The following is a 27011-nucleotide window of genomic DNA, read 5'->3' as shown; positions in this document are numbered from 1 at the left end:
ACATGCAGGAAGACTAAAGCATAGAGCTTTCTGCTCCAGAAACAGGCCCAAAGGAGAATCAGAAGAACCAGAGAAAACTCTTCATTAGTTGTTGGTAGTTTTAAGTCTTATTTTGTTTTTGCAGCCAGCTCGAAGTGAGTACAGGCTCACTGCATCAGCCTACTGGTGATTCACGGTAGCAGGAGTCCCCAGTGGGTGTAGCATCAGTGTATCTGGTTCCTACAGGATCCTTCCTGCCTCCCACAGAGAGAGGAGCAGTGTATGCGGTGCTCCAACTGTCTTCAGCTGCCGTATAGTCTCTTGGGGACTCCCCTAGGCTGCTGTATCATGTACCTGAGGCCAGACAGAGAATCAGGGAGACATAACCATCATGTCACAGATGCTGGCCTGTAATATCTAACTGGCGTAGCACATGAAAATCGAGACTTTTCATTTTATGACTGTATCTACATGAGTAATTCGGCACTGAACAGAATTTTATGTATGACTATTTTATTTATGTTAATTCAAGTCATCAGTGAAGTAAGATTTCATGCTTTTAACTGTACTTATAAGTGGCTAATGGTTTTGACTTACATTTTCTACTGATAAAGGTTTTGGGCTAAATTCTGCACTGATTTTTTTGTGCAATCCCATAGAATACAGTGGGGTTGCATAAGTGTAAATCAGTGCTCTCTCTCTCTCTAATCTAAACTATGCTTTAGGCATTGTGTTGATTAAGAAGTTTTTCTGTAATATGTCACTGTAAGAGCAATATGCTGGACTGACAAACTGCTTAGAGAGGTTTGTTACCAACACAGTTAATCAAATTAAATAGTGAACTTAACATATGGCTGTGCTTGAGGCACTTAATAGATTGTTTCACATTCAGTCGCTGATTACATTGCCATTACGTCGTCGTCCTCTACAAAATTTCATTTTGAGAGTCTGAGCGCATCTTCCTCTAAGTTTTCCCAGGGACTTCTACCCTGCCACAAACCATGAGCCCATTGTGAACTGGCCTGGGCATAGGTGCGCTGGAGGGGGGAGGGCTCAAAGATCTTTGCATAGCTGCACAGACAAACAAAAACCAGCACCCCAAAAGCCACAGCTTGCCCCACATATGCCATACAGAGAATGAAGAATATTTTTAGGGGTGTTGTTGGTTTAGAAAATGCACTTCCTGTGTTGGAGTAGCATTTAAAGCCTTAACAGTAAAACTATGTGTGTGTAATACTATAAATATTGTGCAACAAAGAATAATTAAACCAACTTCCTTGATAATTTTTAAATCTTTCATACCCAACAACCACATTGCTAACTCCTTGTTCCTGTATCAGCTTTGCCTGCTAGCTCCATCTGCAGTGTATGTTTCTTTCACAGTCACTGAACAGAATTATTGGTCTTTTGCTCCATATCATAGACATTAGACACCAGCAACATGATTAAAGGCTCCATGGAACATTGATTTGCTTCTCTCTATTTGTATACCTTTCTCAGTCATTGTTATCCTGGGACCCAACCCAAGGTTGGTGAATCCCTTGTGACATGACCTTTTCTAGCAATTTCACAGTTTACTTCATATGCTCTAAAGGAACCCTTGAGAATTGGCACAGTTTGTTTGTCATGGAGCTAGACGATTGCAACAATCCACAGACAACAAGGCCACAATCTCATGGGCAATACTTGTGCTTTCTGTTACCGTGACCTCAGTCTTTCATTTTAGGAGATTCAATAGGATACAGATCTTGCAATTATATCTACCGCTGTTCATTATATAAGAACATCTTCATTGTTATAGTTCACGTTGACAATCCCATCATAAATCTGTATTCCTTCTAGGTCCCTTTTGCTCTTTGGGGTAGTGATCTAGCACAAGTGTTACATATTTTGAAGAAATATTGCCATAACTTGCCACAAGTTAATTTTGCTTATTACTTTATTGTAAATTATTTAAAAATAGATTTAAATATATGATATGTTATATATTTATTCCAGGTATATATGACTCAATCTATTTGTCTGTAGCAAGGAGGAAACTTCCCTTGATGAGTGACAACAGCTTCTTGTCTAAAACTTTCTCACCCTTCTAGTTAAGTATGCTTTCCAGTGTGAGCCCTGTGTTAATTAATGCAGTGCTCTTTACTAAGTCTGCAGATCATTAGCTCCGCTGTCACTGCTGCTGCTTGTAGACTGACCAGTCTTTTCATTGTGGATGTTCAGAACTTTGTGGGTAACTATGAAACTGACAAAACTCAAGCCGGTTTCACATTACTTCTGTGGAAAGGTGTGGCCTGCGGCAGAGGGAGAATCTAAAGCCATTCACATGAGAGGAGTATACAGACATGGAGGATGGGGTAACCAGTGGACTGAGTATTCTGATATGGGTTTATCTCCATCTCTTTTGTTGAAGCTATTCCACTTTAATAAACAATTTAATATTAATTGAGCCAGAGAGAGAGAGTGAAAATCACTCGTTAAGTCCAGGAGACAGGACACTCACCTGAGAGGTGGGAGGTCCCTGTTCAAACTCCTCCTCAGGCAGAGCGGGAAATAGAACCAGGATCTCCCAGGTCTGGGGTGAATGCCATAATCACTGGGCTAAAGATTATAAGAGAGGTTCTCCTCTTCTTCCTCCTGACTGTTTTGTTTGGAGTTAGACATCTGCCTAACTCATTCTCGCAAAAAATGGTTTAGACACCTAAGCTGCCTAACTCCAGAAAAGGGGTTCCCAGCTGTGGATTACAAGCAAAGATAGAGGCCTCCCCTGCCCGCCCCCCCCCCCCCCCCGGCCACATTGTTATAGAGAGCCTATATGCCTAACTTGGGTTTTGTGAATCCCAGTGATTTTCCAGGCACCTAAAAGGCATTGCAAAACCAAAGTCCTTTTGTGGATCCGTCCCCAACTGCTTTATTCCTCAAAATGGCTAGTGATTGGGCTGACTTTCAGGGTCTACTCTTGGTGTGGTGCAAAGAAATTTTCTCTCTAGCCAGTGCATTTCAGACTGGTAGGTGTTGGGTATATTTCTCAAATTGTGGGTGGGTATAGCAGAAAAATGTAAGGACTTTTCATTCCTTTACTTGAGTCATTCCCTTAGTTAACAATTCTGCAGACTGATGTATAAACCAGAATAGAATCCAGCTCGCTCTTCCATAGTTCTAATGTATCTGCTATGCTAACAGAAGTCAAAATCAGGGGGGGAAATTGCCGGGGAAATAACCAGTCAAAAATTGAAATACAGATAGAGAGCCATATCTGCTAAGTAAGGACAACTCATCGTTCACAGTTGCTTTTTTAACCTAGCTACACAATAAGGATGATGATAGTTATTAGTTAGTATTTATTTGTTTTAAGAATGCACATTTAAAACATTTGTGTAATAGCAATATACTACAAATTTACTGATTTACTTTTTTCCAAATTGTTGTGTACAAATATATTGAATGAAGGGAAAACTTACCCATAATTTTTAAATACAATATGGTGGCATTCTATATGTCCTATAAAGTCTGAAGATATTTTAAAAAGTCATCAGTAGACATAAAATCGGATTCACAAGAACTTTTCCAGTTCAAATAATGATCTCTACTGTTGAAGGGGGAAGGTACTCCTGTGGGAATTCTGCACCTCTGTGTGCATAATTAATGAGCCACAAATATTTTTAATTCTTTGAGCAGAAAAAAGCTGCTGCTGGAAAGTTCCTGCAGTTCCACATTTTGCCCACCAGAAGGTGCTGTGGCACTAGAACAGAGCAGCCTCCCCGACAGCCCCAGCAGAAAATAACTTTGGCTGGAAAGTTGCCGCAGTTCTTCCTTTTTCCCACCAGAGGGCTCTGTGGTGATAGAACAGAGCAGAAGTTCCCGGCCAGCTAGGGAAGAAGAAAGAGCCTGCTTTCTTCACAGCACCTGTCAGGCCAGGTCAGGAGACAGTGTGGGGCAGCTGGGGTGGGTCAGGAGCTCATAAGGGCTAATGGGGGAAGACAGACTGGGGCAGGGCTGAATGGGAGTGGAGGCGCAGAGCCACATGGTGACAGGGGAGGCGATGCAGGGCCACATAGGGAGAGGGGAGTGGCTGAAGGGGGCACAGAGACACATAGGGGGAGGGGGTTCAGGGCCACATGGGGATGTGGAGAGTGGGTGTCTGAGTGGGGGTGCCGGGACACATGGGGGCAGGGGCAGATGTGCCTGACTGAATGGGAGAGGCCAGGAGTCAGCCAGGGTCTGCATTGCTCCCTAACAATCCTCCCCACCAATCCTCCCCACCCCCCACCCTCACCCCCCCAAAAAAACACCTGTTCCATACTTTTCCCATCCATACCAAACAACCCACCAAGTTCACACCCAGGCTCCTTCCCAGCAAAGACTTCCCTCTCCCTCAGCTCCTCCATTACCCCTGACTCCCCCAAGCTTTGCACTGCTTCTGAGGGGTGCGGGAAATACGGTTCTATATTGTAGTTTAAATGAATTGTTACTCAGAGTTGTGTATTAATATGTCTAGTAAGGAATCTATTTGTCAAAAAACATTTCCTGAATCTTTTTTGTTGTCTGTATTGTTACAGACTTGTTTGCTGACAGGTATTTTGAAATAAATGACCAAAAAGAATTGAAACTGTTATGATTATATTGTGTTATTTTGACAAATAAAATATGCAGAATTTTGGAGAATTTGAGAAAATTTTGCACAGAATTTTTAATTTTTTGTTGCAGAATTTTTTATTTTTTGGCGCAAAATTCCCCCAGGAGTAGGGAAAGGTGAAAAAGTATTGAATGCAAAGTGAAATGTTCAGTAATTGTCTGGCAGTGAGAGTAATATGTTACAAGACAAATGTTATGGTATAAATATCAATGTCTAAAATTTAAAGCCGGTCAAAAAAGGTTCAAGGTTTGTTTTGTTTGTTTGTTTGTTACTGAAATTCCAAATTTCAATCTTTTTTTCAAAAATTCCTACTACTTATCTCTCAGACTCTGCTTCATGGTGCATCTCCCAATACTCAGTACAAATATATTATGAAAAGTAAATATATACTTTTGTAATAGTCCTAGAAGAATTTGAAAAGTTCTTCTGATCTCATTTCTTAAATTTGGAAACTTTCTAGCGTACTGCACTTTGTAACAGTAGCATGCTAAGCTGCTGTAGTAGTGTTCACATGAGGCATTACTGCATGGCAAGCTGGTGTGCTGTAGATCCGTCCCCTAGCTTTCAGCACAGTAACTTGCTGTGTAAATAAGTTCTAGTCCTCCATCCTGCTCCAGGAGGTAAACTCAGTGGCAAAACTCTCATTAACTTCAGTGAGAGCAGAATTGTGCCCTAGCACTGTGTCAGTACCATAACGGGGCTACATCAATAAGAGAAAGCTTTTTGTAAAAAAAGGATTGCCGTGCTTGCTCTGTGGGTCTGAACTTGGAAGACTTCTTCACTCTCAAATGCCATTGACTTGACTCCGAGTTCCAGATGTGGAAGGCTTATAATAGGGATTGGCCGCTTTTGGCAGGTGGCCTGTCAGGGAAAGCTGCTGGCGGGCCGGGCCGGTTTGTTTACCTGTAGTGTCTGCAGGTTCGGTCGATCGCAGCTCCCACTGGCCGCGGTTCGCCATTCCAGGCCAATGGGGGCTGCGGGAAGCGGCGGCCAGCACATCCCTTGGCCAGTGCCGCTTCCCGCAGCCCCCATTGGCCTGGAACAGTGAATCACAACCAGTGAGAGCTGCGATCGGCCGAACCTGTGGACGCTACAGGTAAACGTCCCGGCCCGCCAGTGGCTTTCCCTGATGGGCCATGTGCTAAAGGTTGCCAATGCCTGGCTTATAGAAATCTACCATATATGATGTACTGTTTTTATCATAAAATATGCTTAGGACTACCTTGAATCAACTCATATGAACATTCATTAATTTTGAAAAATTTGTTGAAATGCCCTTGGAAAATGCTGCTGAAGTAGATGACTCTGGGGTCAATGACTAGGAAAGCTGAATCATAGAATATCAGGGTTGGAAGGGACCTCAGGAGGTCATCTAGTCCACCCCCCTACTCAAAGCAGAACCAATTTTTTCCCCAGATCCCTAAATAGCCCCTCAAGGATTGAACTCACAACTCTGGGTTTAGCAGGCCAATGCTCAAACCACTGAGCTATCCCTTCCCCTAAAGAGAAAGAGGCCTAGCCTGAACCAGGCAGAGCAGAGACTTGAACCTGGGTTTCCCACATCCAAGGTGTATACCCCCAACCATTGGGCTACTCTGGGGTGGAATCAATGTAGTAGTTTTAAAAGGAACTACAAAAGGTTTTTTCCCTCCCGCTCTCCTGCTGGTAATAGCTCACCTTAAGTGATCACTCTCCTTACAGTGTGTATGGTAACACCCATTGTTTCATGTTCTCTATGTATATAAATCTCCCCACTGTATTTTCCACTGAATGCATCCGATGAAGTGAGCTGTAGCTAACGAAAGCTTATGCTCAAATAAATTTGTTAGTCTCTAAGGTGCCACAAGTACTCCTTTTCTTTCTGCAAATACAGACTAACACAGCTGCTACTCTAAAAAGGAACTCTGATTTTTTTCTCTCATCATCTAGAAATAGGAGAAAGTTGTTGGAAGCTTGTTTTTTTTATATTTTTACTTATGAAAATGTTTACATTTGTTTGAATGTGCAGTTGTGCGTGACACAGTGGCTTAGCGCATAGCTTGAATACTTCTGAAAATATAGCTCTGTTTGTTTTGTTTTGAATAAATGTATAACACTGCTTAGGCTCAACATTGCAGATGGCATAGAAGGGATTAAGACCAAGTTCTGGGGCTTCCCAAATGTCTTATGATATACAGTCCATAGTTTCTTCAGTGTACAGCCAGGTTGCTTCTATCATTTATCTGCTAAAGTAGTTAGAAATATTTCTTGGTTCTTTGCATGGTTTCTCTGTTCTTCCTTCTTCCTCTGCAGTAGCGTGTGATGTCTTAGCTCATGTTAATGTTGTGTCCCTGTGTTCTCTTACATCAGGGAATTATTTAACCATGTTGAAAAGTACCTTTGCATTTTTCAATTTCTTACATCATTCCTATAGGTGGCTGCTGTATTTCTGTTTTTTGTGCTATCTGATCTTTCTTCCTTTTATGAAGACAGTTACCCTAGTAGGGTTTGTAATCCCCGTACCAAGAAGGAGGCCAGCATTTGGCACTGTATTTTTACATGTACTCTTTTGTGTTAAGGTATATGATTCCAACAGGCTTTTTCTGATCTCTTGCCCTATATCTTTGAGAAACCTGTTCTAATAATAACGGCAATTTTTCTTTGACCTTCAGATGGTGTTGGTTGGGTTTGTATGTGTTTAATCTTAATGCTTCAGAAAGAAGGTTCCAGTGAGGAAAGTGGAGGTTCATTTCTTGGTGTCCTCAATCAAATAGTTGGAGATGTATCATGCCGACAGAATCCTCTCATGGAATAATCCAGTAGGGTTTTCTTTGTTCGATTTTGTTTGTTTGTTTTTGTGCAACGTCTGTACTTTATCTTGTTGCTGTCTCTAGTAGAAAAAGGACTTCGAATCAGCTAGCTGTGATAACCTGTGAAAAAAAGTGCTCTTTCCAAGCAAGCCCTTTCAACCTGAAACATCTAGAGTCTTCAGTTATGTATATATTTTACTAGTTATATCCTCAAACACAGAGGAAGCCTTCAACATCTTTGAGTCTAACCACAGCACTTTGATGTTGTTTTTAGGGTTCTGGCAGGTCAAATATATTAAAGTTTAAAATCCTTTTTCCATCATTAAAGCTATTAAAAGAAAAAATACAGTATCTTCTCTCTCTAGAAATCAGTGACGGAAAAAAGAAGTGTAACAAAAGAAGTAGCTTACTGTTAGCTGATATAGGGAAAACAGCTGAAACCAGAGTGTAAGGAAGGGAAACACAAGCTGCTTTATACCAAAGAATCTACAATTCTATGGGAATGTACTTCTGTCTTCATAAATAGCTCGTGAGTAGAGCTTGTGTAATCCAATTTATACATTATATCTGGATTATAAACTGCAGTCAGATATGAAGCACTTTTGATGTTTTTTGTGTGTAAAGATGCTATAAAAATAAATAATAATCAGTGTTAATACATCATATATCACAAAACAATGGAATCTGTAACACGCTTCGCTGGTATTCAAATTTAATTCATTTAGTGGAAGGCATTCTTTTCATCTGTTTCCAGTCACCAAATTCAGTTCTTGAAGGTGAAGCTATATAACGTGCACTTCAGTTGGCAACTGTTTGTTGTTTATTCCAAGGCAAAAAGTTGTTATGGTTGAGAGTACATATCAGTAATTTACAGGTAAAAATTAAGTCCAAAGATGTAATTATCTCAAAACCAATCATTACAAAGGAAATTCAGAGTTAAAAACACACATTTTCCATGCTTTTCCCCTTCTTGGTGTCATTTTGTATTGGATTTATTTATGTATTCTCAGATAATTCCTTCTTTAATCAGTTCTCATACAAAGCACATGGAGTGCTGTAAGTTTGGGGAAGACGTGTGTGTTTCATACATAAACAAGATGCTGAATCCCAGCTTTAAGTGCAAAATGGAACTCAAACTTAGCTATGGAGCCACAACCAGCAGTGGTTAGTAATTAGTATGACAGTCGTGTCTAGAGATCAGGCACGTAGGTTTGGTCTATAATGCAAAGTTAGATCAATGTAGGGCAGCTTATGTTGACCTAACTATGTCAGTGCCTACACTACAGGCTTGCTCCTGCTGATGTAAGTGCCGTACTACACCGACATAACAACTCCGCCTCCACTTTGGTGTAGTTAGGGTGACGTAGTGTCTATGTAGACATTGCATCACTTATATCGGCTGTTGGCTAAAATTCTTGTCAATTTCACAGCTCTGTGCTGGAGCTGTGAAATTGACAAGAAAAGCTATTAGGTTCCCTGCTGTGAATCCTGCACCTGGCTCACAATTTGGGCTGTCATCCCAGGGCAGGTGGGTGGTGCCCTCCTGGCTACTTGCTTCCAGCAGGCTGCTGCCTGGGCTGTCCACTCCCTTCTGGGAGTCCTGCTTCCCAGTGGCTCTCCGTTCATAGCTGGGCTGCTGCCCGGGCTCCCTGCTCCAAGCCCAGCTTCTAGGCACTGAGAGCCTGGGCTCCAAGCTCCCCATGGAGCTCCCAGAGTGCGGCTGCTCTGAGCAGAGATAATAGCAGTGTGAAATTGACAAGAATGTCAACTGCTGATAGGCTCTGCGCTGTGAAATTGAGCCCTCACAGGGCTCACAGCTGGGGCTGTTACCCCGGGGCAGATGGGGGACTCCAGCTGTGAGCCCTGCGTAGCTGACAGTGCCCCATAATGTCTCACTTCAGTCAGTGCAAGCACTCCTGGTGAGGATGTGCTCTGCTGTCAGAAGGAGGGTAGTGTGGACACCAACAGCAGCTTAAATTGAATTAGTGGTGGCTGTAGATCGACCTAAATTAGTAGTGTAGACAAGCCTGTAGTCAAAGACAGTTCCTAGCCTAAAGACTTTACATAGAGTCTTAATAGGCAAAACACACAGTGGGTGGGAAGGGAAACAGGCACAGAGAGGTGAATTTGCACATCAGGCAGTGGCAGAATCCAGGGTTTCTTGACTCATAGTCCACTGTCTTATCCTCTACACCACACTGCAAAGATTCCTGAAAAGATTCTGCCATCAAGACTTGTACTACGAATTTGGAGGATCATTTTCTCTAGAATCATCTATTAGGAACTTGGCAATATTCATCTTTTAAGGAAGGATGGTCTTACGCTCAAGGCACTAATCAGGGGCTCAGAAGACTGAATTTGTTTTTTGGTTCTGCCATAGACTTCCAATGTGACCTAGTCAAGTTATGTAATCTCTCTGTGCCTCAGTTCCCCATCTGTAAAATGGGGATAATGGTACTTGCCTGCCTCACAGGGGTGATATGCAGGTAAATACATGAATGATTGTGAGGTGCTCAGATACAGAATTCTGGGGGCCATATCAGCAGATAGACAAACTGCTTAGCATTCTTTAATCTAAATCACATTTCTAATTGGTGGATTTCTGAGGATAAGGGATTGGATGCACTTGAAGTTTCAGGAGGGTCTGTGGGCAGAGCACTTACATGGATTGGTATTGCAGCAGATTCCAGATTAAATTGGGAAGGTAAGCGAGAGGAAGAAGTAATGTCAAAGGGAAAACTGGATTTGCTGTAGACTGTACAGCAATTCTGTTCTCTCTTGCCTGATTGACAGCAGGCAGTTCCTGGTTGACTTGATTTCCTCCATCCTTTTTTTTTTTTTCCTTCTAGAAATGGATCTGCCAGTCATGCCTATTTCCATTTTCCTCTGTATTCTGTTGTTTTTCTGTATTCTCTTCTTGTCAGCATCTTCTGTTTTGTTCCTGTAGCTTCCACTCCTCTTTCCCTCCCCGCAGTCTCTGTGAATGGCCCCCGTCCCTCTCTGCTTTTCGTCCGCCTATTCCCTTTCCTTTCATTTCTCCCCACTTTTGTGTATTCTTTTTCTGTTCATATGTCCTGTTTCCTAGTGCCTCCTTTCTCCTGACTCCTTTTTCCCTTTATTCTTTTTTCATCCACTTTGCCTCTCCTCTTTTTTCCTACGCTTCCATTTATCCTTCCCTTTTGCCTCCCTCATTTTCATCTTGCGTATCTTTCTCCTCCTGTTGCTGTCTTCCTTGGGGTAGGAATATCTCAAACTATCTGTTCCTTTCCTGCACTGCCTCCCACTTTGTTTGAATTAAATATGCTGGAGTACTCACCACAGCCTTGACTTTGGATAGGCTTCAGTGTAAAAATAATAGAAGAATTGTAGTATCAATAAAGGGTTATGTTGGTCCATTTACTTGAATAGGCCACATTCTGAGGCAAGAGAGCTAAAGGTTTCTGAAAAGGCAAGTAATATTTAAAATACATATATGGGCTACAATGTATTTTTGCTTTGTCAAGTAATATGAATCTGTAACTTGTAATGTAGAATTCTGTAGGGTTATTGATTGTCTTCAAGTTGATTGTGAGTTCTAGAGGGTTATGGAGGGCAGGACATGTAGTTAGGACGATGGAAGGCAGACCATGTAAATGTCTCTTGTAAGGACATTCTTATGATGTCCAACCTCGTGACTGACCAAGGAGAAGATAGAGGGATAACATTGAACAAGAGCTAAGAGCATTTAATGTGAATCACCATCAGCAGGGAAAATTTGCCCTTGACAGAAAGAGGTGAGGATAAATGCTGAGAGCATCCAAAGACCTCTATGATCTATAGCAGGGGTTATCAACCTTTCAGAAGTGGTGTGCCAAGTCTTTATTTATTCACTTTAATTTAAGGTTTCGCGTGCCAGTAATGCATTTTAATGTTTTTAGAAGGTCTCTCGCTATAAGTCTATATATTATATAACTAAACTATTGTCGTATGTAAAGTAAACAAGGTTTTCAAAATGTTTAAGAAGCTTCATTTAAAATTAAATTAAAATGCTGATCTTATGCTGCCGGCCCGCTCAGCCCGCTGCTAGCCGTTCACCTAGGCCGGCAGCGGGCTGAGCAGGGCCGGCGGCCGGGACCCGGCGGGCAGCAGCATGCCATTAAAAGTCGGCTCACGTGCCGTCTTTGGCACGTGTGCCATAGGTTGCCGACCCCGATCTGTAGAGATGGAGGGTAAAGTAAAATAATAAAGTGTCAAGTATATTTTATGAAGGAGACTGATTTGCTTTGATTAGGTCATATTGTATCTTGCTTTGTCATAACTGAAATGAAGTGGGAAAAGCTGGCATTCCCTTTCAAATGGGCTTATATTTTCCAGATTCATGTATGTTAAGAACCCTGTGAAACAATTTGTGTTATTGCATGATCCTCATACACAATCACAATATGAAGGGTAATACTAGGGAATAGTTCCTGTTATTCTCACTTGCAAAGGAAACGCGGCAAGAGAACTGGCTGTTTCCAGAGCTCAGACACTAGCACAGTCTGAAAGCTGTGAACAGGAGAAAAGTCAGTCTATTGACATGTAAACAAGCATAAGCATAAAGTACAATATTCGGAGATAATACAGGTACAATATCAAATTGTTACAATATTACTGATTTGCAATTGTGCAATATTTTATTTGAACAAAGACAGTTACAGTAGAACCTCAGAGTTCAGAACATCAGAATTACGAACTGACCAGTCAACCACACACTTCATTTGGAACTGGAAGTATGCAATCAGGCAGCAGCACAAACAAACAAACAAAATAAGCAAATACACTGCAGTACTGTGTTAAATGTAAGCTACTAAAAATAAAGGGAAAGCAGCATTTTTCTTCTGCACAGTAAAGTTTCAAAGCTGTATTAAGTCAATGTTCAGTTGTAAACTTTTGAAAGAACAACCATAACATTTTGTCAGAGTGTCAAGGTTCCTTCCCCACTCTGAACTCTAGGGTACAGATGTGGGGATCTGCATGAAAACCTCCTAAGCTTACTTTTACCAGCTTAGGTTAAAACTTCCCCAAGGTACAAACTATTTTACGTTTTGCCCTTGGACTTTCCCTGCGACCACCAAACATCTAACAGGTATATAACTGGGAAAGAGCCCGTTTGGAAACGTCTTTCCCCCCAAAATCCTCCCAAACCTTACACCCCCTTTCCTGGGGAAGGTTTGATAAATATCCTCACCAATTTGCATAGGTGAACACAGACCCAAACCCTTGGATCTTAGAACAATGAAAAAAGCATTCAGTTCTTGAAAAGAAACATTTTAATAGAAGAAACAGTAAAAAGAATCACCTCTGTAAAATCAGGATGGTAAATACCTTACAGGGTAATCAGATTCAAGACATAGAGAATCCCTCTAGGCAAAACCTTAAGTTACAAAAAGACACAAAAACAGAAATATACATCCCATTCAGTACAGCTTATTTTCTCAGCCATTTAAAGAAATCAGAATCTAACACATATCTAGCTAGATTACTTACTAAGTTCTAAGACTCCATTTCTGTTCTGTCCCCAGCAAAAGCATCACACAGACAGAAAGAGAGGCTTTGTTTCTCCCTCCCCCCAGCTTTTGAAATTATCTTGTCTCCTCATTGGTCATTTTGGTCAGGTGCCAGCGAGGTTATCCTAGCTTCTTAACCCTTTACAGGTGAAAGGGTTTTTCCTCTGTTCAGGAGGGATTTTAAAGGTGTTTACCCTTCCCTTTGTATTTATGACACAGAGTTATGAACATTTCAGAGTTGTAAACAACCTCTATTCCTGAGGTGCTTGTAACTCTGAGGTTCTACTGTACTTATAGATCAAAAAAGTTATTGCAGGAAGAAAAATTCCATCATAATTACATCCGTGTCTTTAGGCATAAGGAAAGGTATTTAGTCCTCAGGATTTGACAGTCATACCTGCTTTGTTCTAAAGCCAGCTTTCCATTTTAGTATCCAGTCTCTATCCTGGAGGTCATTAATGGGAAAAAATCCTCTGGGTATTGAATTGGACTTACTTTGGGACTCAAATCAGATTTAAGGCTTTTTTTAATACAGTTTCCTGATGCTGATATTTTCAAGTGACTACACAGGTATTTGTACGAGGCTTATTGCAACCCCATAGTCTTCACGTGAATGCTCCATCATGTATTTGTAGTATAGCCTATTATTATTCTGCTGTGGCTACAAACTACTAAAACATACATGAAGTGGTTAATGTGTGATTTGTCATTATACTGTAGATGAAGTGCTAGATCCTCTCTTTACTGACAAACGCCCATTAAATGTCAGTAGCAGCAAAACAGAGGCCAATACAAGTATTTTTCACATATCCTGACCAAAATTTTCAGCTGTGACTAGTACTTTTCGGTGACCAACATGAAACAACTTAACAGGGTCTAGTATTCTGAAAATCAGCCCCCTTTAAGTATCTCAAGTTTGGCAGCCAGAAAGGGAGGCACCTCAAAACACTAATGACCTTAGAAAATTTAGACTCCTAGTTTTATTTCAAGATCACTATTTTATACTAACTATACAGTTTACTATGTGTGTGCACACAGTAGTATATACTGTACTATTCACACACGTACGTTTTCTAATTCCCCCCATCAATCTCTGTACCTCCAGGCATCTACATAAAATCTTTTGAATTTTAAAGACTATACAAACTTAATGCCTCATCCTGCACACTTTAGCTCAAGCAACAGTGTTTACTTAGCAGAGAACAGGATGAGGCCCTAGACTTAAAAGGTCAAGAGGTTTAGGTCTAAAGATGCCAATTTAGGCTGTTTTTTTTTTTAAAGAAAAGTTTTAGAAAATTTGTTCACAATTAGATTTTTTTATTAATGTAAATCAGTCTGAAAATGTTTTATTAATTTAGAAGCTGTATAACATCTTGACCCCACTTGCCTCTCCAGCTACTGCCCCATCTGCCTTCTGCCTTTCATCTCTAAGCTCATTGAACACACTGTCACAGTTCAGGGCAACTGCACCTCTACTTCCCTTCCAAGGTCTAGCAAGAGCACCCACTCTCTGGCTTCCAGCTCCCTGGCCATCACTTCTGTTGGGCAGAGACCTGCACCTCTTCTGACTGGGGTATTTCCAGACTGACAAGCTCCCTGCCTGCACTGTATGACTTCCTCAGCAAAGTCAGACGGCCTAAGCAGGCCTGCTTTTCTTTTCTCCTTAGAGATGGCAAATAGTGTAATTGCCACAGTTGTTACCACCCAGCTCTTTCTAAGCATGTAATTATTCTTAAGGCAAAAGTATTATAGGGAAAACATTGATTATCATGCGGGAAGGCTCTTTTTATTGTTTTCAGTTTACCAGAGATCACCCCATCTCCAGCCAGGGCTCTGGCCAGTGAACAATCCTTCAAACTCCACTATGGTTACAAGTTTATAACCCCTTTTTGCTCAGAACAAGAACACTCATGGATCTGTGAGTTAGTCCTTTATGCTGTTTGGGCCTTTTCATCTTGGGAATAAATAATTCACAGACAAAGGTTCCCCTCTCCTCTCGGAGCAAAGGTTCAAAAAATCAGGTATGGGGACGGTCCTTTGCATTACCCTTCCCTGGTCAGAAGGGAGTGGGACAGGGGTCCCTGCCCAGTGACAGTTGACGGCTGGAGACCTGAGACTTGACTGGGAACTCCTGGAGTGGATTGCAAAGGGTGAATACAGGTACAGTTACCCTGAAACTGGGGGACACACTTTCTACAACTACTCTCTGGAACTTCTCTCTTCCAGTTCCATCCTAGACCCCCTCCAATCACCTTCCATCCATTGCATTCCACTGAAACCGCTCTTGCAGTCGTCTCTATTGACCTCATCCTCCTTGACCTGTCAGCGCCTTTGACACTGTTGACCATGCTCTTTTTCTTGAAGTCATGTCCTAACTGAGACACCTTCTACTTTTTAAATCACTTCTTCAGGCTCCTCCTCATCTGCCCTCCAGCTTTCTGTAGGGGTCTGACAGGACTGTCCTTGGTCCCCTTTTCTCTGCCCCTCTACACCAGTGGTTCTCAAGTTATTTATCATTGTGTTACCTGGGCTGCAGGGGCCGAGTGGCAGGGCAGTGGCAGCCCAGACCCTGGAGCTTGTGGGGCCAGGTGGCAGCCTCAGATCCCCACCGCACCGAGTGGCTGCTCCAGAGCTTGCAGGGCTGGGTGGCAGCCTCAGACCCTGGAGTTTGTGGGGCCGGGTGGTAGCCCCGAACCCTGTGGGACCGGCCGGTAGCCCTGGACCCCAGACCACCAACCCTTTGGAGCCGTCCAGCAGCCTTGACCCCAGACCCTCGACCATGCTGCACTAGGTGGCAGGGCAGCCCAGACCCCACCGCACTGGGCAGCTGGGAACCCGGACCCCGCCACGCGGGCCAGCCTTTAGCACACAGCTGAGCTGGGCCACAAGTATGTGCTAATTGGGCTGCATGCGGGCCGTGGGTTGAGAATCACTGCTGTACACTATATCTCTGAGTAATCTCATCTTTAAACACAAATTCAACAACTGCTGACGACTCAGACCTGTCTGCTTCAGACCTGCCTCCTTCTGTCCAAAATAAAATCTCAACCTGTCTCTGACCTCTCTTATGGATGTCTAGTTGTCAGCTCAGCCTAGCTAAACCATATCTCCTAATCTTTCCCCATAAGCCCTCCTTTCTCACTTACTGTGCACAACGCCACCATCCTGCTTATCACTCAGGCTCGTAATCTGTGTGTCAGCTTTGACTCAGATATCTCTCCAGGTCCTCACACTCAGGCTGTGTCTAAGTCTTGAAGATTCTTTCATAACAACATCTCACAGTACAGTCTTTAATAATAATTATACCTATTTCTTAAAAAGTGCTTTTCATCAGTAGATTTCAGAGCACGTCATGATCTTTAATATATTTATCCTCACAACACCCCTGTGAAGCAAGGAAATAGTGTTATCCACATTTTACAGATTGAGAACTGAAGTACAGTGGAATTAAGTGCCGTGGCCAAGCTAATACAGGAAGTTTGTGGCAGAGCAGGGAATTGAGCCCAGGTCTCCCAAGTCCTAGGCTAGTGCCCCAATTACTGGTGCTATGGTAATACAAATAATAATAACTATAATATATATTGCACGGCTGTGCATGGCATTTTATGTAAGAAATAACGACAAACCCCCAACAAAAAACCAGCACTGCAAAAATGTTCAGGTGCATGAAAACCCCAAGTAAAAACTAACTAAAAATAGCCTAGTAAACATTGTTTGTGCTAAGAAAAGTGCAAAGGGCAAACACACAGCATAAACGATGAAAAAATTAGTTAGATTTAACATTTCTTTCCCTATTAATATCAGAGGTTTAATTAACAGGAGAGGTTTTTTTTAAATGTATACAGTTTTGATACTTATAGTGAAGCTTAATTCATCCGGCAAAAGTTTCATGCAAGCTCTGAATGTTTGTTTGTTTGAAAGAAGTACTATACATGTATATAAAATGCATCTACCTATTACAATATTTATCAGTCATTGCCATAGAAATAAATGTAGTCTGCAGGTGCGTGACTGAGGAGGAAATGTTTCCAAGCCCCGCAGAGTTTTTAGTGAATCATTCTAATCAAACATATACTGAGATAGAAATCTTCACAAAGAACTGTAGTTACAAAAAAGTCACATTAGTAAACCTTTTTACTTTTTAAAATGACAGTCTGAATTATTCCTCAGTGAATTCTGTTCTGAGCAGTACAGGGGCATAGAGAAAACAGACTTGATTACCATTACTGCTTTTACAAATACAGCTCGTAATACTCCTCTAAAGAATGTGGGGACCTATACATGTTTCATAATGGTTTTGGTCTCGAGGTGGAAGAAAAGGAGGTTTTGTTTCTGGGCTTTCTTGAGTATTTGTGAGATTTTTATAGAAAGGTATTTATCCAGAAGCAGGTATAACTGAGGGTAGATTATGGATGTTGGGTTGAAAATAGAACAGTGCAGGATTCTACAGCAGAAAAGAATATTTCTTATTTTAGGTTTTCCATCAAAGACATACTCTAGCTCCTGTCAAACAATAAACATATGCTTACATCCTGCCTTTGTGATGAAGAAGGTAGTAGGTTGCTCAGCCACTTTTTTGGCGTTTGTATGTAAATAGAATTTTGGGATACTCTTTCTTTGCTAGAATCCTGGCATTTATAACATGGTTCATAGCTCTGTTTCAGAACATGCTGGGGTTCTAGTCTAAACTTCACAGGTTTAACTGCACAGTAGAATAGAACTAATATTAACTGATGACTGGTTTTTGATAATGGAAAGTTTAGCTTAGAAGGAAATATTTAATTTAATATAAAAAAATCCTTTTGGTTGGATTTAAGTTAAGAGTTAACCAAGTCAGTCTTTATGAAACTAAACCAGACTTTTATTTTTATTGAAGTTTTTCATTCCTTATTCCATAATATTGGATGGAACTTTCTGATATATTAGGATGCAACAACTGGTATTCAGGTTAGAAAACTGATTTCTTATACAGACTCAAAAATTGTTTTAAACATTTCATAAGGAGGTTCAGTATCAAGAATTGATGTGTATGTTTGCACGAGCTGTAAGAATAGAACAGAATTGGCATGAGGCTGTCGGGCCATTGGTAAAATCCTGTGAAGAAAATACTATAACAGGAAAAGCTAGTTCTCTCTCTTGAATAAGTGCTTATTTTAAGTAACGCATTAGGCAGGTAGCAGTAGTCAACAAAATTTCAGCCTTTCCTCTTGAAGGGCAACTGCTACAATTATCCAAGCCTTTGTCGCTACTATGGATCAATCTAATACGGTCCTTCTGAGGCAACTCTTAAAGACCACTCCAAAACTTCCACGCGTGTAGACTGTTCCTGACTGTTTAGCGCCTCTTACTGCAGGGAGCATATTACATCCGTGCTCCTTATGGTTTTTTTTTTCCAGGTGAAATTGAAAATCAGCACTTTGATTTGTGGTTTGAGTCATAAGCTATCTTAGAAATTTTCTCTCTTCTTATGCTGTATCCTGACAACAGACATCATCTGAGCCCTTCTGTGCACACACAAGTTGCACCAGTTTAAAATTGATTTAAACACTGAAAAAAATTAAATTACAAGAAACTTATATCAGTTTACTCGCTTATTCTAGCTTATATTTGTATTTAGTTTATATTTATATTTATAAACTTACAGATACAAGTTATACATATATAAGCCAGGATCAAACGAACCAGCTGTTAAACCCAGCGGGTAACTATATCAGTTTAAACCACACCCCTTTAGTTGAACTAGTGCAACTGTGTGTGTAGACCAGGCCCAAGCCACTGTCACTTCAGAATGGGACCCACAGCTCTGAACTGTACTTTCCCCTTTGGTCCAATGGATCCTGAGTTTGACCTACAAGGCACATGGGAAGTGAGATCTCTTTTGTGATTTGGGATTTTTTCTTTGAGTCCTTTGAGCTGACGTCAGTTAGCTATGTTTCTGTCAATTAGTTGTGTTTAGTTATGTTTTTAATTTGAGTGATGTATATATTTGATGTAAATGTGTCTAAAGGTTGTGATAGGTACTTTTAAAAAATTGAAAATAAAATTGACTTGAGCCTTTAAAAATTCAGACAAGACAAAGCAAAGGCTGACAATCTGGGTTGACAGAGTAAAGGCTGGTAATCTTTATTATCTCTTGGTATTGTGCTTCCTCCTGCCTCCCTCCAGCCCTCTCCCTTGCAGTGTGAGTTAAGAGCAGTTATCCTTGGATAGAACCGTGACCCCATTGAAGTCAATGGCAAAACCCCCATTGACTTTACTGGGGCCAGGATTTCCCCCCTTGCTTTTTACTGATGTGCTGCAACTTTAACATTATTTCAGTGTACACTGTTATTGTAAATAAACCCCACGTAAACACAGTTAAAGGTTATACCACTTGTGTGGTATGGAAAGAATACACTCCACAAGGCAAACAACAGAGATGTAGGGAAATGAAATGCTCTTCTTTTTGTCAATTACCATTGTTAGCTTTTTGCTTAGAATATAGTGGTATGTGTGAGGGAAGGAGTAAGTAAACTTGAATTGTGCAGTGATGTCATATTAATAATAGTACTTGCAACTTTGGTTGGTTTTATATATTTCTTTTACATTCCAGAAAGGCTGTGTACTTAGGGTGTTTGTTAGTATAATTTCAGTAAACTATTATATTTTAGTTACCATCTTTTGTAACTGCATCTGAGTGTCAGGCTTAGTTCTCTGACCTGAAGGTTTAATAAACTTTTCTAACCTAAATTATGTTGATATTTAAGTACAATACATCAGTAAGACAATTTAAACCATAGAGTAAGGTTGGCTTTGTTTCTTCCCTTCATAGACCCTTTTCATTGACTTCAAATAGCTTTTGTATCAGGCCCTTTGCTCCCATACTTGCTTACTTGCACACACACAGAGTCATACTGTACTCTTTTTAAATATTTCAATACTAATTTGAAGTCAGCACTGGGTGTGTAGCATGCTTTCCAGTTTTTATTGGGGCTGTTCTGAGCCTGTGACTAGTTAAGATTTTCCAAAATAATCTTGCTTGTGATGTTTTGTTTTCTCACAAATACTGTGTCTCTGTAGTATTGTGCTGGTCTGCTCCCCAGGTAGGAGAATGCAGCTGGAAGACTGTCTTCTGAGGCAGGATCATAGTGGCCTGATGACAATGGCTGTGGAGGGAACTGAGGGTTGTGGTCTTGCTTGCTTGAGTGCTTTTAAAGCCATTGAATAGCAGGCACTCTTTAAGTGCAAAATATTATCATTCTTTATGAAATTTATGGCCAGTGTTCCTGCATAAGTTGTGTGTGTCTGATTTGTGCACACAAATACCCTATGTATATACTGGTCAGGTATTTGTACAAACATAGAAACAAAGCTCTAAACCGATTATATGCACAAACTTGATTTGTGAATGCATATAGGTATTTGCATGCATAAGTGCATGCAACTGTATGCACACAAGTGTGCTCAGTATCTTTGATAATCTGGTTCCTAATTACAAAACAATGGTGCTGATATCTATTTTGATTCCATGAGGGAAGAGGACTTTTCTTTTTTTCTGAAATACGGTCTTGAAAGTTAAGAAGTCAGACTGCTGAGGAGTTAACACTGGGATTAATAAAACAACCCTGAAAGAGAGACTTAATTAACATTGCACTGCCTTTTCAGTTGGACTGAAACTGTGTCTGGTTCATCACCAAACAAAATATATTAGTTTGTATTTGGAGAATACATCTGACAGTAAGCTTATGGGGAGAGCTCATCTTTTTCTTATAATCTTATTACAGTATTTGTATACTTTTATTTGCTTGCTTTGACCTTGAATGGTTTAGACGGAATGTTCAATGTCTATATCATATCTGCTTGAACAAATACTTGCTCTTTTCCTGAATATTTTAAATATTTTAAATAATTGTATCTTTAATTTTAATCTTTTACCTTTCTATAGTAATTCAGCTGAGTACTAAACACTGAGGAGGATGATAATCCAGTTTATCGATAATATGATGGAAATGCGTGGCCTGTTAAAATATCCTAAAGCAGTCCGTCTCTGGGAGAGGCTTTACGTGCATTTCTTGGTACTGTTGAAGAAGCTCTTTTTTTTAAGAGATAGATATAGATAGATAGATAGATATATTTCAATGACAAGAGAAATGGGATATTGAAAAGGGCAGCACGGTTCAATGGGGCAGTAATAGAGCAAGTAAGCTCCATTAGCCAAATCACTGCTTTGAAAAACATTGGTAAGATACATTGGTAAGTGCCCCTGAGTGCCTTATGTGGGAAAAATTATTAAAGTACTTGGACACAACATTGAGGTTGGGCTTTACGGTCCGGTGTGACCAAAATTAAATGACAGAATCTTAAAATAATTTGGAGAATGTAAACTTCATTCATGGTTAGCCAGAGTACTCTATTTAATACTTGAACAATTGCGTCAAAATTTAAGAAGCAGAAGTTATACACATTCCAAACTCATAAATACGTTTTTTAAGTTGCCCAAATCTAAGCCATGACACTCAAGGATCTTTGATATAATTTACTTTTTAGTACGTAAATTCATCATCAAAGTTTAGTGAGTTAGGTTATAACAGATTTTGCAATGCAGCTGGTATCTTTAGCTAGACTACATTTTAATTATGGATTTGATGCTGGATTAATGCCTACTGGGTGCACTTGGAAATATTACAGATCTCCACTTACTCCCAGCTTTGCAACCGCACTCATCTTCCTGAGCATTTAATGTAAAGAAATATAAAGGAAAATAAAGGAAAATTTTTAAATTTTATCTTTATGGGCAATATGTCCTGAAAGTGTTCTTATTTTTCAAGATAAAACATATACATAAATTAGCTAGCTTAAAACACACTAGTATCAGTGGGGAAATTATCTTTCAACAACCACTTGTAGTTAGGTGAGACTGCATAACCTCCCCAAATTGGCACATTCCACCCATATACATACAGCATCACATTGCCTCCCTTCCCCGCCCAAAAGAAAAGTAACACAAAGGTAGCCAAGAGATAGTGACAAATGGCATAAGATGTGGAAATGTGAATGTAAACTATCATATATAAATGTATGGATGTTTTTCATTGATTTTCAGTTATAATGTTCTTAAACCCAACTTTAGATTGTGATTAATAATGAAAGTCTTATTTTAAAAATGCATTATAATACATGCATGGAAATATCCATGAAGAGAGAGTGATTAATCCAGGTTTGCTTACTCTGTCAAAAAGACATACGCCACGAGGCAAAGGCCTGATGGAATGTTTTAGATAGGACTGCCTGTTTCCTCTGAACTGCCCACAGCTGTAACTCAGCCAGTAACTGAAAGAGTGTACAAAATTTCTCTGTTGCTATAGCTGTGATGTCACACGCTGATACTAACATGTGGTTGGTTATTTTATGTTTCAGATCACTGCCTGTAGTTGAGCACAAAGAAAACAACGAGACTCCCACATTTTCAGCAAGAAGAAAGGATTCAGCAGAGCAGATTAATACGGACTTGTGTCTGGTGGCCTTTTTGTACAAAGGCTGCCTTTAAAAAAGAAACAGTGTTATTTAATGAGCTGTGAGATGAGGCACTGCTGCTAACACTCCAATTCCAAGATTCATCTGCTATTCATTGTGCTTAATGTACATGTTTCTACACCGTGCGTTTAGAAGCTCCCAGAGAAGAATCCAAAACGGCTGCGGGGGAAAGACCACCAAACATGCCTACAGAAACACTACAGACAGGTAGCATGGTGAAACCAGTCAGTCCTGCTGTTACTTTCACATCTGCCGTTCCTCTTCGCATCTTAAACAAAGGACCGGACTATTTTCGCAGGCAGGCAGAGCCTAATCCAAAAAGACTTAGTGCTGTGGAGAGACTAGAAGCTGATAAAGCAAAATATGTAAAGAGCCAAGAGGTCATCAATGCCAAACAAGAGCCTGTAAAGCCAGCAGTGCTTGCAAAGCCACCAGTTTGCCCTGCCGCCAAGCGAGCATTGGGTAGCCCTACCCTGAAAGTGTTCAACAACAATGCAAAGACTGAGAGTGGTGTCCAGAGAGAAAATTTAAAATTAGAGATTTTGAAAAACATCATTAATAGCTCTGAAGGCTCCAGCTCAGGTTCAGGTCACAAACATAGTTCACGAAACTGGCCTCCCCACAGATCTGATTCAGCAGAGCTGAACCGGCATTCATTTGCAGAATCTTTAAAGGTCTACCCCACCCAGGGCCGGAGCAGCCCTCAAGAAAGCAACTCCAACGTGAGCAGGAGGCTCTTAGAACAGTCAGCGGAGACTTTCTTGCACGTTTCCCATAGCTCATCAGACATTAGAAAAGTAACTAGTGGTAAGCCCTTAAAAGCAATACCCTGCAGTAGTTCAGCCCCACCTCTGCCTCCAAAACCCAAAATTACTGCCATCGCCACCTTGAAATCCCCAGATATTGACACAGTAGAATCCAGTTGTGGAGTCAGTCGAAGACCCTCCCTACAACGATCAAAATCAGATTTAAGTGACAGATACTTTCGTGTTGATGCAGATGTTGAACGATTCTTTAACTACTGTGGACTGGATCCTGAAGAGCTTGAAAACCTTGGGATGGAAAATTTTGCAAGGGCTAACTCTGATATTATATCCCTCAACTTTCGCAGTGCAAGCATGATTAGCTCAGACTGTGAACAGTCTCAGGACAGCAACAGTGACCTTAGAAATGATGACAGTGCCAATGACCGTGTGCCATATGGCATTTCTGCAATTGAAAGAAATGCCAGAATCATCAAGTGGTTGTATAGCATCAAGCAAGCTAGAGAGTCACAGAAAGTGTCCCATGTGTGAGAGGAAATCCACAGTAGAATAAGCAAGGACCGTAACTTTGTGAATATTCAGTTGTGAAGGCTTGTGAAGTCTACTTGAAGTCTTGTACACTTCTCAAATCTCTTTGTGTTGCTTGTTGTGCAATGTTTTTAAGTTGCATGCCTGTCAACATGTGAACTGACCTGGCTTCCACTTGAACAATAACACTACAAATCCTGGCTGAGCATACACATTATCTGCCAAAAGTTTAAGACCAGAATCTAATTAGGGCTTAATCATAATCAAATTGTTTACATGAAAAGGTTATATGACTTCTTCATATTTGTATAGTTCCTTGTGTTTTTTTATATCTCACGTTTTTGTGTCTTAAATACAGATATTGTCAACTGACATTACTAGCTTTTAAATTGAAATGGAATCCTTTTAAAAGACAAGGCAAAATTGGCCAAAATAAGAGATTTAGACATACAACAATAGGCAAAGAAACTTGATCTTCTGTGGAATGGGATTTATTGGCTCACGTAAAAGTGTTCCTAAACTACAGAGAATAATGCATCCTTTGTTAAAATACACAAATCCACCTTTATTAAAGCACTGTTTGGGGTATGATGGTTTTAATTTTCTAAGTTCCCTCATTTTTACAGTGAAAGTAGTTTAGCAAAGCTGCTTGACCTTTCATAGCCTAAATGAGTCTTGAGTTTGATTCAGTGTAAAAATATTAATAGTTTCATGTTACACTGATGGAGAGGTTAAAAAGTGTCAAAGAAAGTTGACTGATAGAAATGTCTTCAATGATGTGTTGGGTTTTTGTTTTGTTTTTGTTCCTCTGTTTCTTTTCTTGTTAAATAAAGATTCCTAGTCTTAAACTTTTGACAGGAATGATTAGATTCTATAGCTGATATTGAATGCCTTTATTAGTCAAGCACATCATGACTACAAACTCCATGCTGTCTTTTAAGTTTTTGTAGACTTGTTTGAACAGTTCATGAACAAAAATGGAAACACACAGCCATATCAGTATAAAGCCTCCTGTTAAGAAGTAAATACACTCGATAGCTAAACTATATCTGAGAAACTGTGATTATGTTGTCTTGCATATGTTATATCTAAGGCTGTGAAAGTTTGTTACAGCTCTAGGAAAGTGTAGAAACATGACAGTACGTAGCTTTTTTTCCCCTTCCTTATGATGGTTAGTGCTGCACGTTAATCTGTTACAATTTTGTTGACAATCTGTGTCTTCCCAATGGTTTAATTAACTGTCATTCCAACTGACAGTTGTGGTGTGTGGTAGCAGAGAAGTTGAAAGTACAGTGGTCTGCTTCATTATTATTGTATTCATGCTCTGAAGTACATTGCAGCACTACCTTATACTTCATCAGCTAATAGGAAACTTTTTTATTGTGTAAATGCTGTAATACTTTGTATATACTTCAGTTGTTATTAAATCTTTAAAAAGAAGAGTGTTATGCTAATAAATAGCTCCTGGTGCAGGTATCGGTGGTGTTTTTCCTTTGTTTTAGATTTTTTTAATCTTTCTTTAAAAAATAGTGGGTAATTTAATTGTGATGCTATGGTAAATCTTGGTTAAATAGTAGTTCCAGTCGAAGATTTCTCCCCAAAACCTCTTTGCAGATCATTCATTCTTTTAACTGTAACTATAGAAACATCTTGCTGTAGAACTAGAAGAGTTTATCCGGTCTCCTAGCCTGCTTCTTCCATTCTTACTGCACGCTTATCTGGCAATGTTATTGTTCCCTAGTATTGCATCTGTTCCCAACAAACCTCTGATTTCTTCTGAATCTTTCTTCGGTAATGCATATTTATAAATTTCAGTATTAAAAGTGCTTACAAAGTCAGGTATTATTTTATTTCAAGGAGCCTCTACACCTTTAGCACTACTGTTCTCAACTGAATATAGCATTCTTACTTTTAGGGAAGTTTCAGTTCTTTTTCAGTGCAGAAGACCTGGCATGAGGCTGGAGTTGGAGTACAAAGAATAGTGGACTCCGCTGTTGGATACAGCACTTTGCACAAATTGTGTTTATTTTTTTATGTTTACAGAGTGATTATTCATGAAAAGAAAATACATATAAAGGGCAACCTACATGTTTTACACATTCTTCTGGGTGGTTTTATGGCATACACTTATGTTGTTTCCAACAAAGGTAAAAAAGAGGAATATATATGTTTAAAGTACAAGTACATTTATGATATATTTTAAGCTTTGTGGATTTAAGCTGGCATTGACATCACTTTGGTTTTTCAAACATATTTTCCTACTGTGAATTCTACCCCATTCAGTAACTGTTTTGCCAAAGAAAGTAATTCTTTAAGGGATTAAAGCCAAATGTAATGCAGATGTCCAGCTAAGAAATAAAGAACTTAAAACCAATATAAAAATGCTCTCATGTTGTTGTCTATTAAGTGGTATGTTTCAAGAATGATGATAACTATGTTATCTTTGACCGTTGGCAGTGAGAAATAATAATCAGGAAAACTTTATAACTAGGTAATTGAGTAGGACATATGCTAGTATTCTGCACTTGCTTCCTAGGATTCCTTTTGAAGCAATGTTTCAGAGTAGCAGCCGTGTTAGTCTGTATTCGCAAAAAGAAAGGGAGTATTTGTGGCATCTTTGAGACTAACAAATTTATTTGAGTATAAGCTTTTGAGAGCTACAGCTCACTTCATCCGATGCATTCAGTGGAAAATACAGTGGGGAGATTTCTATACACAGAGAACGTGAAACAGTGGGTGTTACCATACTCACTGTAAGGAGAATGATCACTTAAGGTGAGCTATTACCAGCGGGGGCCGGGGGGGGGGGGAGCTTTTGTAGTGATAATCAAGGTGGGCCATTTCCAGCAGCTGACAAGAACGTCTGAGGAACAGTGGGTGGTGGTGGTGGTGGGGGGGGAATAAACATGGGGAAATAGTTTTACTTTGTGTAATGACCCATCCACTCCCAGTCTCTATTCAAGCCTAAGTTAATTGTATCCAGTTTGCAAATTAATTCCAATTCAGCAGTCTCTCGTTGGAGTCTCTTTTTGAAGTTTTTTTGTTGAAGAATTGCAACTTTTAGGTCTCTAATCGAGTGACCAAAGAGATTGAAGTGTTCTCCAAGTGGTTTTTGAATGTTATAATTCTTGACGTCTGATTTGTGTCCATTTATTCTTTTACGTAGAGACTGTCCAGTTTGACCAATGTACATGGCTGAGGGGCATTGCTGGCACATATCATATAGGTAGATGTGCAGGTGCACGAGCCTCTGACAGTGTGACTGATGCGATTA

The 27011-nt window shown here is 40.1% G+C and overlaps 1 protein-coding gene across 6 annotated transcripts in view; it reads left to right on the top strand.

The window, feature by feature from the left end:
- FAM110B (family with sequence similarity 110 member B) overlaps positions 1-25904 on the top strand; it is a 191559-nt gene extending 165655 nt beyond the window's left edge. For all 6 annotated transcript variants that reach the window (XM_074944348.1, XM_074944346.1, XM_074944347.1 and 3 more), the window contains one exon: positions 22329-25904. In XM_074944348.1, coding sequence (XP_074800449.1) covers positions 22628-23740 — 1113 coding nt within the window. In that variant the 5' untranslated portion in view covers positions 22329-22627 and the 3' untranslated portion in view covers positions 23741-25904. The remainder of the gene's footprint in view (positions 1-22328) is intronic.
- The last annotated feature ends 1107 nt before the right edge of the window (positions 25905-27011 follow it).

Source organism: Natator depressus, chromosome 2 (assembly GCF_965152275.1).
Source record: "Natator depressus isolate rNatDep1 chromosome 2, rNatDep2.hap1, whole genome shotgun sequence".
Lineage (NCBI taxonomy): Eukaryota > Metazoa > Chordata > Testudines > Cheloniidae > Natator > Natator depressus.
Note: the sequence above shows the minus strand (reverse complement) of the source record. Positions and strands in the feature narration are given on the sequence as shown.